At 37.5% G+C, this 15,189-nt stretch overlaps 1 protein-coding gene across 1 annotated transcript in view; it reads right to left on the reverse strand.

Moving 5' to 3' along the window:
- Positions 1–15,189, reverse strand: part of IL18R1 (interleukin 18 receptor 1) — a 37,135-nt gene that overhangs the window by 7,696 nt on the left and 14,250 nt on the right. The window contains 5 exon segments of the mRNA XM_090281875.1: positions 1,306–1,464; positions 3,623–3,762; positions 6,108–6,213; positions 10,052–10,114; positions 14,098–14,248. Coding sequence (XP_090138001.1) covers positions 1,306–1,464; positions 3,623–3,762; positions 6,108–6,213; positions 10,052–10,114; positions 14,098–14,248 — 619 coding nt within the window.

Consider the following 15,189-nt stretch of genomic DNA (forward strand, 5'->3'; position numbering starts at 1 on the left):
CTTTATCAAATAAAAATTGCACATGCTCTTGCATCTTAAGTGGAGTGGAAATGAAAATTACATTCAGATACAACTTTTAACCTATCAGATTGGCAAATATCCAAAAAGTTGTGGGTAAGGCTCTGGGGAAAAGTTACACCCATCCTTTGAAGTCAGTTGGGAGTACATTCCTATGGAAGGCCAGTTGGCACCATCTTTCAAAATAACAACTGTATCTATGCTTGGTATGTCCAGCTATTCCACTTTGGGGAATTTATTGTCCAACTATATTGCACACATATGAAATAATGGCTGTACAAAGCTATCTGTCACATCATTTCTGTAATAACAAAAGGTTATAATACAACCCAAATGTCCATCAAAAAGTGATTAAATACATGGAAATAAAAGTCTGCAGGGTTTTATTCATAGAAATAATACTGTAAAAATATGAGAGACTTTGTAAACTGAAATGGCAGGGTAGGGTATCCAAGGCATAGAAAAGCAAAGTTCAGAACAGTGTGCATTATATAACAAGTTTTGTTTTTTAAACAAAAGTAGAGTAAGATTCACGTTTGTTTGGATATACTGTCAGGGGATATTATGGGAAACACAGACATGGACAGCCTGACAGGGAAATTTTCTACTGTATAATTTCTTAGACTCTATGTACTTTGAAATATGTATCCTATACACACACACACACGTGTGCACACACACACAAACAAAAGTACAATGGATTAGATTAATTTTTTAATTCAGTAGTTATACTGAACGTTGAAGATGTCTAGCCACCTTTAAAAATAGGGGAACTGAGACACAAACTCACCAGATCAAAATAGTAATACATAACAAAAGGCAAATCTAGTGGACTAAAACCCAGCTTATTTGGCTTCTAGTTCAGGTTTCCTTAAGGTACATTATGCAGCCTCCTTTGCGTTAAAATAACGAACCATAATACAATTCACTTCAGTTTAAATGATCTTTATTGAGTGAACACACTGTATAAGGTGCTCAGATGATATGTAAACAATGACATTGAGTTCCTGGGATCAAGCATTCCATATGGCATTTAGTAGGACATGACATACATACATGAAACAATTAGGGAAAAATTTTTGGTAGCATATAAGTAAGCACAAAAACGATAGCACAGACAACATCCATAAATGGATGATATGTTCAGAGCAATTTTTCCTATGAAAAACTCTAACATATAATATAATTCAACAATATAATCAAAATAAGGTGAAGTTTAATGTTTCTTTATTACATTTTCTAATAAAACCATAGGATAAGAAATCCCAACATTACAATATTTGTTACCTGTTAATGTTTCATCTCTTCCCATGAAATGTCTATAAAATAGAGCCAAGTCAACTCTATAAATGACACCCACAATCACAAGGCACATGACTACCCCTGAGATCAAAACAGTTATGGTTATTCCTCTAGTGAAGACATGGCCTGGGATATCAACCAGATCTGCTTGAAAGAAAGATAAAATGGGAATAATTAATCAAAGAAGTTTTACTACCATCCCTTACCATACACTGCAGATGTAAGTTTTTACCATTAATACTAATCTAGTTGTCTTTCCAACATGTTCTATTCAGTTATTCCACATTCCTGCCTTTAGTTTAGAGCAATGATCTTTCTACTCCTATTTTTTTATTTAATTTTTTCCTTTTTTTAAAAGTTATTGGAGTGACATTGGTTAATAAAATTATATAGGTTTCAAGTATACAAATCTATACTATATTATCTGTACACTGTATTGTGTGTTCATCACCCCAGGTCAGGTCTCCATCCATCACCATTTATCCCCCCTTTACCCCCTTCCTCCTCCCTCAAACTGGCTCTCCCTGGTCTTTAAAATTACAATTCATAATATCCCAATATTTAGATTGACGGCAGTCTTTTGAAAATATACATAACGCTGCAATGAACATATGTATAAACCTTTATGCACGTTTCTGATTGTTCTCCTAGATTCTAACAGTTGAGGGAGTTCTAGGTCAAGGAGTATAAATGTACATAAAGCTCTTGACCTCTTAGCACAAATTTTAGGAATGATCTTTCCCTGGGGTTCCTGCATCTTTGAAAGGTCTTCCCATCCATGATTGTGCCACCAAATACACAAACACACACTTTCACATTGGCACATACACTCCTGAGGGGAAAATGGTGGGGTGAAAGACCCTATACTCCAAATGAAAGTTGTGATTACAGCAGAAGGTGACACAATTGGGATAGAAACCTTAATGGCAGGGACAGAACAGTCAAGCACTAATGTAAGAGGAGAGAGGTGGCTTGGTGAACAGCAGTCATCAAAGAACCAGGCAAGACAATGGATCAAAAAAAAAAAAATGGATTTGAGTATCTCTCCCTCGCATGTGCATGGACCAAGGTATGTATGTCTATATGAGTTGGAAGAACAACTGTGACAATTCCTATAGAAGATAAGAGCACCGAGTAAATCAGTTAATTTCAGAGTTAATCAGGTCTGACTTTTGATATGTTTACTTGCTGTGTGACATGGAGTGAGTTTCTTCACCTATAAAAGCTTGTTGTAAAGATCAGGGTAAATAATGATAAGAGCTTAGCATACAGCCTATCATATAATAAACACAAAAATAATGTTAGCTATTGTTATTAATGCATGTGCTATACTGATAAATGGCCTTAGAATAGGTGTTCTAGGTGAGTTGCAAATGGTAACCAGGATATCACACCTAGAGAGGGAGCTTCTGGCCTTAGGTTCTCTCTTCCTCATTCCTTCAGTTTCTCATCAAAGCCAAGACATATCACACATGCTTATGTTTCTCAACCTCATCTCTGTTTCTCTGTCTCTGTATATCTCTTTGTCTTTCTCAGAACCTAGCCCTTCCCTAAATATTCAAGGGTGGATGTCCTAGCCTGGGAATGAGTAGTACATGACTACTAACAATTGCAAAGCATAGATTTTTGGCTGGGACACAGCCATTTCTAAGCAGCTACTGGGCTAAAGAATCTGGGTTATATTTTTTTGGTGGAGGATGGAGGAAAGCTCCATCAGGTATACACTTAAAATCTTTAAGAGTTCTCTGAGCAAAGCCATCAGTTATCCATTTGCCAAGTTCAGGGACTGGCCCAAGGAAGGGAGGCACTAGTTAGTTGTTATTGAATGAACGACCACACCCATGGGCCCTTTGAGCTCAGTTCCCAGCTAAGGTAGGTTGGAAGGCAGCAATTACTCCCAGTATCACTGGCCTCAGCCTACAGTGAGCTGCATACTCTCCTCCAGTTGTCTGGGTGTGCCAGTGCTGCCCTGACCGCCTCCCATGACCCTCACCCACCAGCATCTCTGTTCCAAGACTCCACCTACCTCCCTGCTCTAGGGCTTTGGTTTCTGCATAGGATAGGAATATGACTGAGGGCAAAAGAATACATTTTGTGCTGTCATTCTCTGCTTGGAATCTGGGCACAAGGGGTTCCAACATGGGCTGAGCACCAGTTCTGCCCTAAACATCTGTCACACAAGGTGTTCACCTCTCGAAGCCTGGTTTTGGGTGTATAAAATGAGGATGTGGTGATCTTTGAGGCGTCTCTCAGCAGCAACATTCAAAGTTTCCATACTTCCAAAAATAAAATTTTCTCATACCCTTTTTCAGCAAGACAAAGCTTTTAGTGTCTGTGCCTTCCTTGCTGCTCACGGTGCAATTATATAAAACATTTAGGTTTTTTTCATTGATATTCTCAATTCTCAATATTTTTGAAACATGCCGTTTGCCTTCCAAAGTCCTGTAAGAGAGGAACGTAATTTAGAAGTAGGCTTTGTTCACCGCCAGCAACGTTATCCATGAGAGAGGACTTCATATGTGCAAATACTCAAAGGCAGCAGCTTTGTGACTCATCAGATTCTCCCTCTCTGGCTGGAACTCTTAAAGTGTGACCACAGGCAATCTCTTACTGTCCCATGAAGGATCAGGCCCTCCTGAACCATCTAGAGATGGTGTTATGAACTACCTTGAATTAAAGTGCCTGAAAAAAAAAATGATGGTAAGTTACAAATACAAGACTTCAAATTGTTCAGCAGATCCATATCAAGTTTGTCTGTGCAATACTAAAGATCACTTTTATTTTATTCATCACTTAAAATAAATTTTAAAACAACATTATGCTCAGACACACTCCAGGAAGATGAGAAAAACTAAGTTGCTCAGTAAATGTCAGAAAAATGACTAAGACAACCCCTAGCAGTAAGTTTCCTTTCTCTTCTTAAAGGATCCAAGAATGAAGGACAAATGCTCACAACATCTGCTTCTGCTGCAATGACAGACTCTGACAGCACTGTGTCATCCATCAGTGCCAGAAAGAGTCATCACATGATATCCCTAGAAGCAGGTATCTCTGGTACCTGGAATATGGTACCCACCGTAGCCTACAATGATCTCAAATACATTTTAGAACATCGTCCTGTACAGAAGTCACCAACACAGAATATCAGCTATTTAACATCACTGAGAAATCCAGAAGTGAGGCACACAAGGCCACTAGGAAGCCAAAACAAATGACAAAAATCTCATACACCCAACTGTAAAAAAGACTGCCTCACACTCAGCTTAGTTTAGGATTCACTTTTAAAAGCTTGATAGGTAGATTGGTCTTCTACCTCTCCAAAGATTAACAATAGAGCACTAGACGATGGAAATTCAGAAATGCAGAACTCCTGTGGAGGACAGATGCTAAGGAGAAGATGCAAGGGCAGGATAGCCATGCAATTCAGCTGGACCAGTGCTCACTGGACACTGATCTCGTACCTGTTCCTGAGTGAGTGGTCTGTAAACAAGTATCACTAGAATTGAGAACTGACAGCAGTATAAAAAGCAACAACCCTAAAGTGAAGCTAAGGTGATAAAAATCTTAAGATCACTGCTTACTAGAACCTGAATGTATCAGTACATTAATAATTGCAGTAATGACCCAAAGTCCTTCAGAAACATTTAAATGACTAGAGACTTAGTATGTTTTGTTTTAATAAGTCTGACCATTCTTTAATGGAAGAATATAGGTTATTTAAGTATTAATATATGTCACTTGGAACGTTTTGCACCAATGTTGCCTCCTAGATGTTTATATCTAAACATTGTCCTGTTTACTTCTTCTATTTGTTCTTATTGTGTTTATAATTTCCATGAATGGACTCTGACAAGAAAATGTTGCAATAATTACTATGTTCAATGTCAATCCAGGTGACTGGTCATTTAAATTAGTATTTGCTTGAGACAGTCACTGGAAACCCTCTCATATTTGATCAAATTCATCAATGCTCTTTTAATTACTTTAAGAAATATAACCACTTTAAAGAATGTTCTAAAAAGAAACTACAAACTATCTCTAAACATCAGGAGCTAGTATCTATATCGGTGTATCTCTTGCCCCTTAAAGAAATTCCCAAGACACACAGACTACTGTGTTCAAATGACTACTTCCTTCTTATTTCTCAAGTTTCTTATAATGAATGATTTTCAACAATCAGAAAGAAGAAAGGTGTGTGTGTAAGAGCAGGATGTAGATCTGGACAGGTAACTGGAGATAGCCTGCCTCATACTGATGACTCACTCTGCACTTACAGTTTCCTGGCTGGTCTCACAGTGACACATGGGCAAAACAGCTAGGGAGGCCTACTGTATACAAGGGGCCCAAATTAACTTATACGTGTCACAGTCTCCTGACCTGGTCTTTATTCTGGCATATTGATGAAAATGAAGCACTTAACAGAATTTTCAAATTAAAAAAAATAAAAAACAGAAAACTGTGACCTAGGTTACCACTCCTTTTAAGATGCTTAGGTATACATAATTCCCATCTCTCTATCAACTCTGATTGACCAAAAGCTGTTTCTACAAGATGATGCTGAAGAGCCTCATCGATTTGCTTTTAGTTTAGGTCTCAGCAATGTATTTCTGCATAATCCATCAACATAGAATATGGCAATTACAAAACATATGAATTATCATTATAATTTACACTTATCCAAAACATCCCATAGCTATTCAGGAGTCTGGATTTTTTTATATAAGGTATATATGATACAATAATATTTATATCTACTATGATATATATCATATATTATATATACATACTTATTTACTTCATTTCCTGGACGTACGTTAGAATTATTTTGGAAGATCCAGTAAATTATACCATCTTCACTTAGCAAAGCAGAGCAATTGAGCTGTACATCCTTTCCTAGGTAAAAGTGGACAACCAATATTCTGATTTTAGAAACTCAAATTTCCCAGTGGTTTAACTTAACATAATCAATATATGTTAACCTTATATATAATGCTAAGGTAGTGCTACATTTCAGAAAGAGAACATATATGCTTGTTTTAAATATTAAAAATTTTATAAAGCAGAGGAATTAGGTATCAATTATAGTCATCATCAATCTATGAATTAGCTTCTCTTCAAATGTTTAGGTTTAAATAAATTATTAAAATGCCGGATGGCCAATGGACTTTCTAAGAGTAACGTCAAACTCATACTGCAACTTCTAGAAAAACAAAACGGATAAGTCACAAAAATTAAGTTAGCTAAAAATTAAAGACATCAAAGTACAGGGAAAGTAAAGAGAAATAGTTAAACTGAAATGCAGTCAGGGTAAAGCCTTTGCAGGTGAGCTGAGATAGCCAGTCATTTTATTCATTGGAGGAACTTTCCTTTGTTTGAACAACACAGAGGAAATCTCAAAAAGAAAAAAAGAGTGGAGATTTTGAGAGCCACATGGGCTTGCAGGAATATTGTTAAGGGCTTGGGCAGCATAGCAGGCTGACCAAAGGCATAACAATTTTTCCTACTGTGTCCTGGTACTTAGGAGAGTAAGACCCACTAGAGGAAAGACCTACAACAAACACAGGACTGAAGTCCTCCTCCAGCTATCAGAGATGAAGGCAGATTGATTCTAACAAACTGCATTCTGACTATCACATAGCAGTTCCTAAATAGATTGAGATTATCAACCCCTAGCACTATTTGCCTAATAGGGGAAAGGCAAACAGTCTTTTAAAAAATTATATATTTTGGTTGTTTTAAATACACAATTAAAGAATTAAGAAATATGCAAAGACAAAAATAGGGATAATAATCTATAAAAAATAGATAACAGAAGCAGACTCACAGATTATCTGGATACTTGATTTAGCAGATAAAAAGCTTATAATGACTATTTTAAATAAGTTAAAGAAAATAGAGGGAATGATGAACAAGTAGATGAAAAGATGAACATTTTCAACAAATAACAGCCATCTGTTTAAATAGAATCAAATGAACATTTGTTAACAAAAAACTAAACATAAATTTAAGAACTTGATGTTTTTAACAGCAGAGTGGGCATAAAGGAAGGCAGAATTATTGAGCTTTAATTCAGACCAAGACCAAAACTAAAGCACAGAGAGAAAAACTTCTAAAAAACAGAGCAAAGTGTAAGAAATATATAGAACATACTGATATTCAATCCATAGAGATGAAGATCCAGAAGGAGAGAGAGAGAGGAAAGGGGCAGAAGAAACAGTCAGACATAATTGCAGAGAATTTCTTCAAAATTGATTAAATACATCTACCCACAGACTCAAGAAGCTCAGTGGAACCCAAAGTAGAATAAATGAGAGAAAACCATACCTAAACACATCAAAATCAAAGAGGAAGAAAAAGTTTTTAAAGAAACCAGAACAAAAAAACACCGATGTAGCAACAGTTACTAAAGACTACCTTTTCAACAAAAACTATGGAAACCAGGGCATTTTTAAAGTTCGGGGTAAAAGTGTCAATGTAAAATTATTGAAGTTATAGAAAATAAATAGTCTTCAAAACTGGAGGCAAATAAAGATATTTCCAGGTAAACAACAGCTGAAAGAATTAATTGCCAATGTAACTGCACTACAAGAAATAGGAAAGAAAAATTTTCAGACTCAGGAAAATTCATCCCAGATGAAAACAAAGAAATACATGAACAAATAATATAAGAAAAAATATATATTTGAGTAAATATAAAAATATGGTTGTGTATAATGATAATAATACAAATATTGTATAAGTTTTATAATATACACAGGAGAGAAATATGTAAAATAATAGCACAAAGTAAGGTAAGAGGATGAATGAAACTGTTGTAAGATTTTCACATTTCTGAAGTTATAAAGTTAGACAAGAATACATTTTGTAATCTCTAGGAGAACTACTAAGGAAGGCTACAAAAAGCAATAGCTAAAATGAAAACAAAGCAAATTAAATATAGAAAATATTTCACTAATCCAAAGAAAAGCAGGAATAAAAAGAACAAATGAGATGACTGGAAAATAGGTAGCAGGATGAAAGGCTTCAAACCATCTATATCAGGAACTCATTAAATGTCAATGAGCTAAACACTGCTATAAAGACTAGATTTTTAAAAAAGATCCAGATAGATGCAATTTATGTCAGACATATTTTATGTATAAAGACAAAGTAAAAAAGAAAGTGTGTCAATTAATCATAAACAAAAGAAACCTGGTGAGTCTATCTAGTATCAGACAGAATAGGCAGGGAAGAAGTACAATGATAGGTAAAGAGAGGAATTTCGTCATGATAAAGGGTCAGTTCAACAGACATCAATTCATGTGTGCCCATAATATAACCTTAACATATATAAAGCAAAAATTAACAGAACTAAAGAACATACAGACAAATCAACAATCATAGTTTAAGATATTAACATCTCTCACTAATAGATAAAGCAAACAAAAGATTAGTAAAGATATATGTGATTTAACCAATATCTTTCATGAACTTTACCTAATTGATATTTAAAAGATAATAAAACCAAAGTTTGTAGAATGTACATTTCTTTCTAATGTACTTGGAACATTCATCAAATACGTCATATTCTGGTCCTTAAGCAAGTTACTAAAAATTCCAAAAGATTGAAATGATACAGTGTATAATCTTGGACCATAAAGGAACTAAACTGGACATCAATTACAGAAAATAACTAGATAATCCTCCAACTATTTGGACAGTAAGAAACATAAATAATCCATAGATGAAAGAGAAAAATCATAAGAGAAATTTTTTAATGTTTTAAATAATAAGTAATAAAATCCTGTTATACCAATATTTATGGAAAACAAATAGATACAAGAGTGATAAAAAATTGGAACTTAAAATGCACATACTGCAAAAGAAGATAACTGAATTTTATTCCTTAACTCTCCATGTTGACAAGTAAAAAATGAGATGCAAATTAAGCCCAAAATGAAAAGAAAAAAATTAATAAGTTCTGAAATCAATAAATAATAGAAAGCAGGAAAACCACAAATATAAGTGGTAAAGTATCCAAGCTACATTGAGTATATCTATCATAAACGAGGACCAGCTGTGGTCAAAAGGTGTGGGCTTTGGAAAAAAAAAATCAACAGGCACTTGAATCCCACCTCTGCCACCGTCCAGTGGTTTAACATTAGACAAATTACTTAACCTTTCTGAGCTTCAGTCATTTAATTCATAAAGTAGCCCTCACAGTTCCTGGCAGGTTTAATTCAATAACATACTTCAATCACCTAACACAAAACTTGGTTTAGCATATGTGAATTTCTTCTTTTCCTTCCTTTCCTTTCTTTTTGAAAGGACATGTTGATTCATCAAGACTTCTCTAGACAATTCCTGGTTATACACTCAACTCAGTCCATTTATTCAAAGTAAATTCATTAATTAAATATTCAAACCATACAAACCTGAATAATTTCTCCAGAGTATTCTTACTGAGCTTTCATTTTTAAAAATGATCACAGATACTATTAGAGAAAAGCCACAAACAGGGTGATTAAAACCCTAATCTACAAACCACCGGCAGTTCCAGACTGTTCATTTTGATCAGTCTAAAAATGGCAACAGTCAAACAATGACAGGCTTTTCTGCCTTCATAATGTTCTTCACTAAATATGGAATATGTTATGCACACAACATTGGTCAACAGCAAATCAGATTTAGCCTTATAAGACTCCATTTCCCCCCATTCATAAATGCAGAATACATGGAGGTCAAAATATACCTAATTCCACTCCAACATGGTCAAGCTTTGGCCCAAGAAGAACTGGAACTATATTAATATAATCTAAAAGTAAAAAAAAAGAAAAGGGCATTAGTATTACACTGAGCTTCTCTAAGACAAACATTTGTTATAATATGCTTATTCCATGTAATGAAGATTCTAACAGCCATCACTTTATATTCATTTTAATCACATCTGCATTACATAATTGTTGCAGTGAATATTGTTTTTTGTTTCACTTTCCATCAACTTCAAAGCTCACACTGCTAGAAAAAGTGCTTTCAATTTAGTTTTCTCTCAATTCCAATCCGTGGCTTCTGCTCACCAGCTAAAAGCCAGACGAAGACACTCCTCCAAGGAGACAATCAGACTTGCAGGACTTAGAAGATGAAAAGTCATTAGGAAGTGCCTTTCTGTTCTGCCTTTATTTCTTCTATATGCCCTCCTCAACTATAGGGTGCAAGATAAAAACTTGGGTATGGTAGACAAGGCACTCAGTCTCAGGTGCTAACCCTCCCGTCCCAGGACACTGAGAAGAGGGCCTTTTGATTTTGTGCCCTAGATGCCTCACGTTAGTCCCAGCCCTGTTAGGATGCCCACATCTTCAGGTCCAGCTCTATCTTTCTTCCTCAGTGACTTTTGACCCCCAACCAGAGGCACATAGATATTTTGCACCTTTGCTCCCATGTCATAATTCTTAGTAAGTAAATAATCCCCCAACAGCCCTTCACTGAATGCTATAATACAAGCTAATGTGGTCAGTAATTGCAGAACACTGAGAGCAACTGTGGTCATACACTGACATTGCTACATATTCAAGTTGTTGTTGCTCATATTATCAGCACTGGCAACTTTCTCCATGACCTAGACTCTCCCTGCTGGTACATCTGGTGTTAAGGTGACACTTAAAACCAATGTCCAGAGCAGCCTTCACGGGGCTTGCAGGCACTGAGCAAGCAGAATGCCTGATCATGAGGAGTAAAAGATGACTCAAGTACTCTTGCAGCACCCACACCCAACTCCCTCAGAAAGTGCAGGGCAACGGAGTAAAGAGTGTAGGAGGGAGTGGAACCATGTGTGGGCAAGAACTGGAGAATGAAACTAGGGCAGTGAAACCACAGCATGTCTGGTTTCCTCTGAGATTCACTCACTGGGCAAGTGTGAAATTCAGGGAGGCAGGCACAGGCAGGAGGAGCTGAAATGGGTCCAAAGAACTGACTCTCAGGTCTGAGACTATTGAGGAAGAAGAGGCAATCCAAGGATAAAGTAGTTTCATGTAATGGGGAAAAATGCTACTGATTATCTTCCCCTGGACCCAGCTCTAAAACTTGAATTGTATCATTGAGAACCCAGAGCAGCACCAGGTTTGTAAGACTGGTGTAAAGTGAAAGGCACAATCCTATTAAAGGTAACAGAAGGAAGAAAACAACCTCAGTGTATAGCCCTGGCATTCCAAGTCTAACTATGAATCAAAACAGCACAGAGGTTGCCAACAGGAGGAGGAGACATCACCAGATTAGCCAGAGCAGAAGATCAAGAAAAGAAGATACCAGGTGAGAGTCAAGAGAACTGTGATTCAAGGCAATTGTGTTCACCACATAGTAGCTAAGAGATCCACATCCATGGTGAACTGTAATAGACATAACATAGAGCAGGCAGGAGCTGCTCAGAGTCCCACTGTCCTCAGCATAGGCTGTGATACCTCCTGACTGTCGACTGTAACTCTGAGCTCTACGTTTTAGAAGAATGATGGAAACTTCACCAAATCCAAAGGAAAATGGCCACAGTTGTTAAAAAGCCTAGGCTTCTTACTGAGTGAGGTACAGAGGAAGAAGTGTTGTTGGCTCAATAATTCACTCAACAGACATGTCATGAACACTTACTATATACCAAGTGCCAGGCCAAAGTATGGGAAGAGAACTCAGTTCAATCACTTCTTTCTAAGAGCTTCTCAGTCTACTGACAGAGACAGACGCATGACCCAAATTCTGACAGCAATTAGACATATAAATGAAAGGCCATGTGAACACAGAGGAGGAGAGACATTTGAGCTGAGTTCTGAAAGATATAGTTGGCATCCTCCAAGATGGCAAGATAAATAAGATGGGTAGTTAAAGCAAAAAAATAGCATATGCAGTGGGGGCTGGGGGAGTGAGGCAACAGGAGATCAAGATAACAGTCAAGCTTTCCCTGCCCCTGGCACCATTCTCAGTGCTGTACACATATTCCTCTGGTCAGTCCTCAAAGCAACCCAATAAGGGAGGAACCCTCACTGTTCCATTTTACCATGAGATATCTGAGGCACAGATAGACAAGTAATTTAATTCACCCAAACTCACAAATTCAAAGGGCTGTGGTGAGGATTATATGAGATGATTCAATTAAAGTATTTGGTACAGTTTCTGGCCCATAACAATTACTCTTCTGATAATGAATATTCTTATCCATTCCGGGGGGAAATAAGAGAGAGGAGCTGATGGGAGAAAAGCAAAGATAGATGAGGTGAGAAGTGTCAAGAGACCAGAGATTTACACGAGATTAAAGTATATATCGTCGTCGGCAGCTGTCCGTCTCGAGAGATGATGGTGTAGCTTCTTAAGAGTCTATCTGCACCGCCGAGAATGGCTGTGCAGTCCGACTCGGGAGTGACACGGTATCTGTCTCCTCCCGTGTTGAATCAACATCTTGCGATGATGCTGAAGCTACAGAGCCTGGGCAGGGTGATATGGAGGGTCTGCTGAGTCCCTAAGGCGGTTTGACGTTGTAGTCAACACCGGCAACTCCTGCGGCGCACCTGAAGCCAAGCTGTATCGACTCCGTCTTTCCCTTGGACCCTTCAGCTGCGAAGAGAGGGGGGGTCTGCTGCATGGGCAACAGCAGACCCTCCATATCACCCTGCCCAGGCTCTGTAGCTTCAGCTTCATTGGAGAGGACACTCCAGCGTCATCGCAAGATGTCGATTCAACACGGGAGGAGACAGATACCGTGTCACTCCCGAGTCGGACTGCACAACCATTCTCGGCGGTGCAGATAGACTCTTAAGAAGCTACACCATCGTCTCTCGAGACGGACGGCTGCCGCCGCCGACGACGACATAATCTGGATTCGTGATAAACCAGACTAATAGCCATCATCCTAAAATGTACAGCTTCTTTCCACCACCGTGCCTGTGCCCCTTACATTTGTTTTTCAGAGCGCCCTGCCCCCAGCATGCCCTCCTGCCATCCAACATGGTCAGTCTCTAAGACCCAGCTCAGACAGAGTTTCCTACACCTGTTCTCATTTGGGATTCCCCAAAAGATGATTCCAGGTTCATAAACGCAGGTTTGAACTATATGGGACCTACTTATACACAGATTATTTTTTCAATAACTGCTGTTAGTGTATTTCCTCTTCTTTATAATTTTCTTAATAACATTTTTCACTACCTTAGCTTACTTTATTGTAAGAATAGAGAATATAATGCATGTAACATACAAAATATGTGTTATCAGTAAGGCTTCTCATCAAGAGCTAGCTATTAGTAGTTAAGTTTGGGGAAAACCAAAAACTATGCCCAGATTTTTGACTGTGGAGGGTGGCGGGGACTGGCATCCCTAACACCCATGTGGTTCAAGGGTCAACTGTACTATGGTACCTCTATGTGGTTTATGACCTACCTCTATTTGACTATAATAGAATTCCTTGAAGTGAGCACATTACTCAGCTCATTTCATATTTCCTTCATATTTCCTTCCCAATCCTCAATAAATACTTGTTGAGTAAAACCATGCTTAATAACAAAAGCCTCCACAATTGATTCAAATACCAAATAAGAAAGGTGATTCATGGGAGGTTCACCTTTATAAACTTTTAATTACTGCTCCTCCCAAAAAAAATCTTTAAGTGTAATGCCAAAATGGTTTTGACCCTTAACATTTAAACTAGTGATGTTGTCCCAACTCCAACTAAGCTGCCTCTGGTTTCCTGTACTACTTTAGAAGAAAGAAAATATTCTGTTTCACTAAGATACATTTGTTTCCTCCAAATTCTAAAATTTCTCTTACCTCCAACTATTGTTATATTGTAGGTCTTGGTGAAATTAAATAATTTTCCATTATGATGAAGGAAAAACATGCAGGTATAATATCCCTGGTCATTGAGCTCTGCATTCTTCTGAAGAGATGGCTTTTTATTCTTCTCTATCTTTTCACAGTTCTGTTTTTTAAAAATCAGGTTAAAATATTTTAAATAAAAGCAGTATATTACAATCCAGCAATTTTTTCAGTAAATATCCCAGTGATTTGGCACTGCCTTTCCTGGAACAACAAAATATAGTCCCAATACTGTTATCACTATCATTATTAATATTACATGGTGGGAAAAGGAATATAGGGGATACTATATCTCTTTCATAGTTTTCTTTTAAACTCTATCTTTTGCAGAGACAGGGAGGGGGAAGAGAGAAAGAGAAGAAGGGAGAAAGGGAGAGAGAGAGAAAAGAAGGGAGAGGGGGAGAAGAAGAGAGATGAAGGGAGAGAGTGAAAGAGAGAATGAGGGAGTAAGGGAGAAAAACATACTACAAAAACAAACAGACAAAAAACCCTGCTTGGTTCAAAGCTTTCCACACAATCCTATTTCAAAACACTTTCAGTTTAATGCTATTCTAGGCGTGGGTAAGTGGGTATGGAAGCAGAGTTACTCAAAGAACTGAGTACTTTGCAGACTATCCACTCATTTGATGTGTTTCATCACAAGACAGTAACTGATTAGAAATGCACCAAGAATACTCAAATCTACACACAAACATCTCTCTCTGTCACAAACTTCCACTTGTGTCACAGGAATTGATAACAACAAAAGTCATCTTCCATCCAGCCATCTCTCACCCATAGATAGGTGATGAAGCAATCTAAGACCAGATGGGGAAAATGGGAACTAAACTTCTAATCCTGACATGGTGCCATTTTTCCTGCAAGTACAAAATGAGGAGAACCTACTGCCCACAGACTTTCCTCTCAAAGCTGCCGCAGCTGGTGGAACAGGGGCCAGGTCTGGAGGGTGTTTAGAATGGGCTTGTGAAGCAGCCATTTCTGTGCCTCACATCAGCAAATTGTTTCTGTATACACTGAACTTTTAAAAACCTAAACTGACTTTTT

This window comes from Furipterus horrens, unplaced genomic scaffold (assembly GCF_987537825.1).
Source record: "Furipterus horrens unplaced genomic scaffold, mFurHor1.1.pri manual_scaffold_6, whole genome shotgun sequence".
Classification (NCBI taxonomy): Eukaryota; Metazoa; Chordata; class Mammalia; order Chiroptera; family Furipteridae; genus Furipterus; species Furipterus horrens.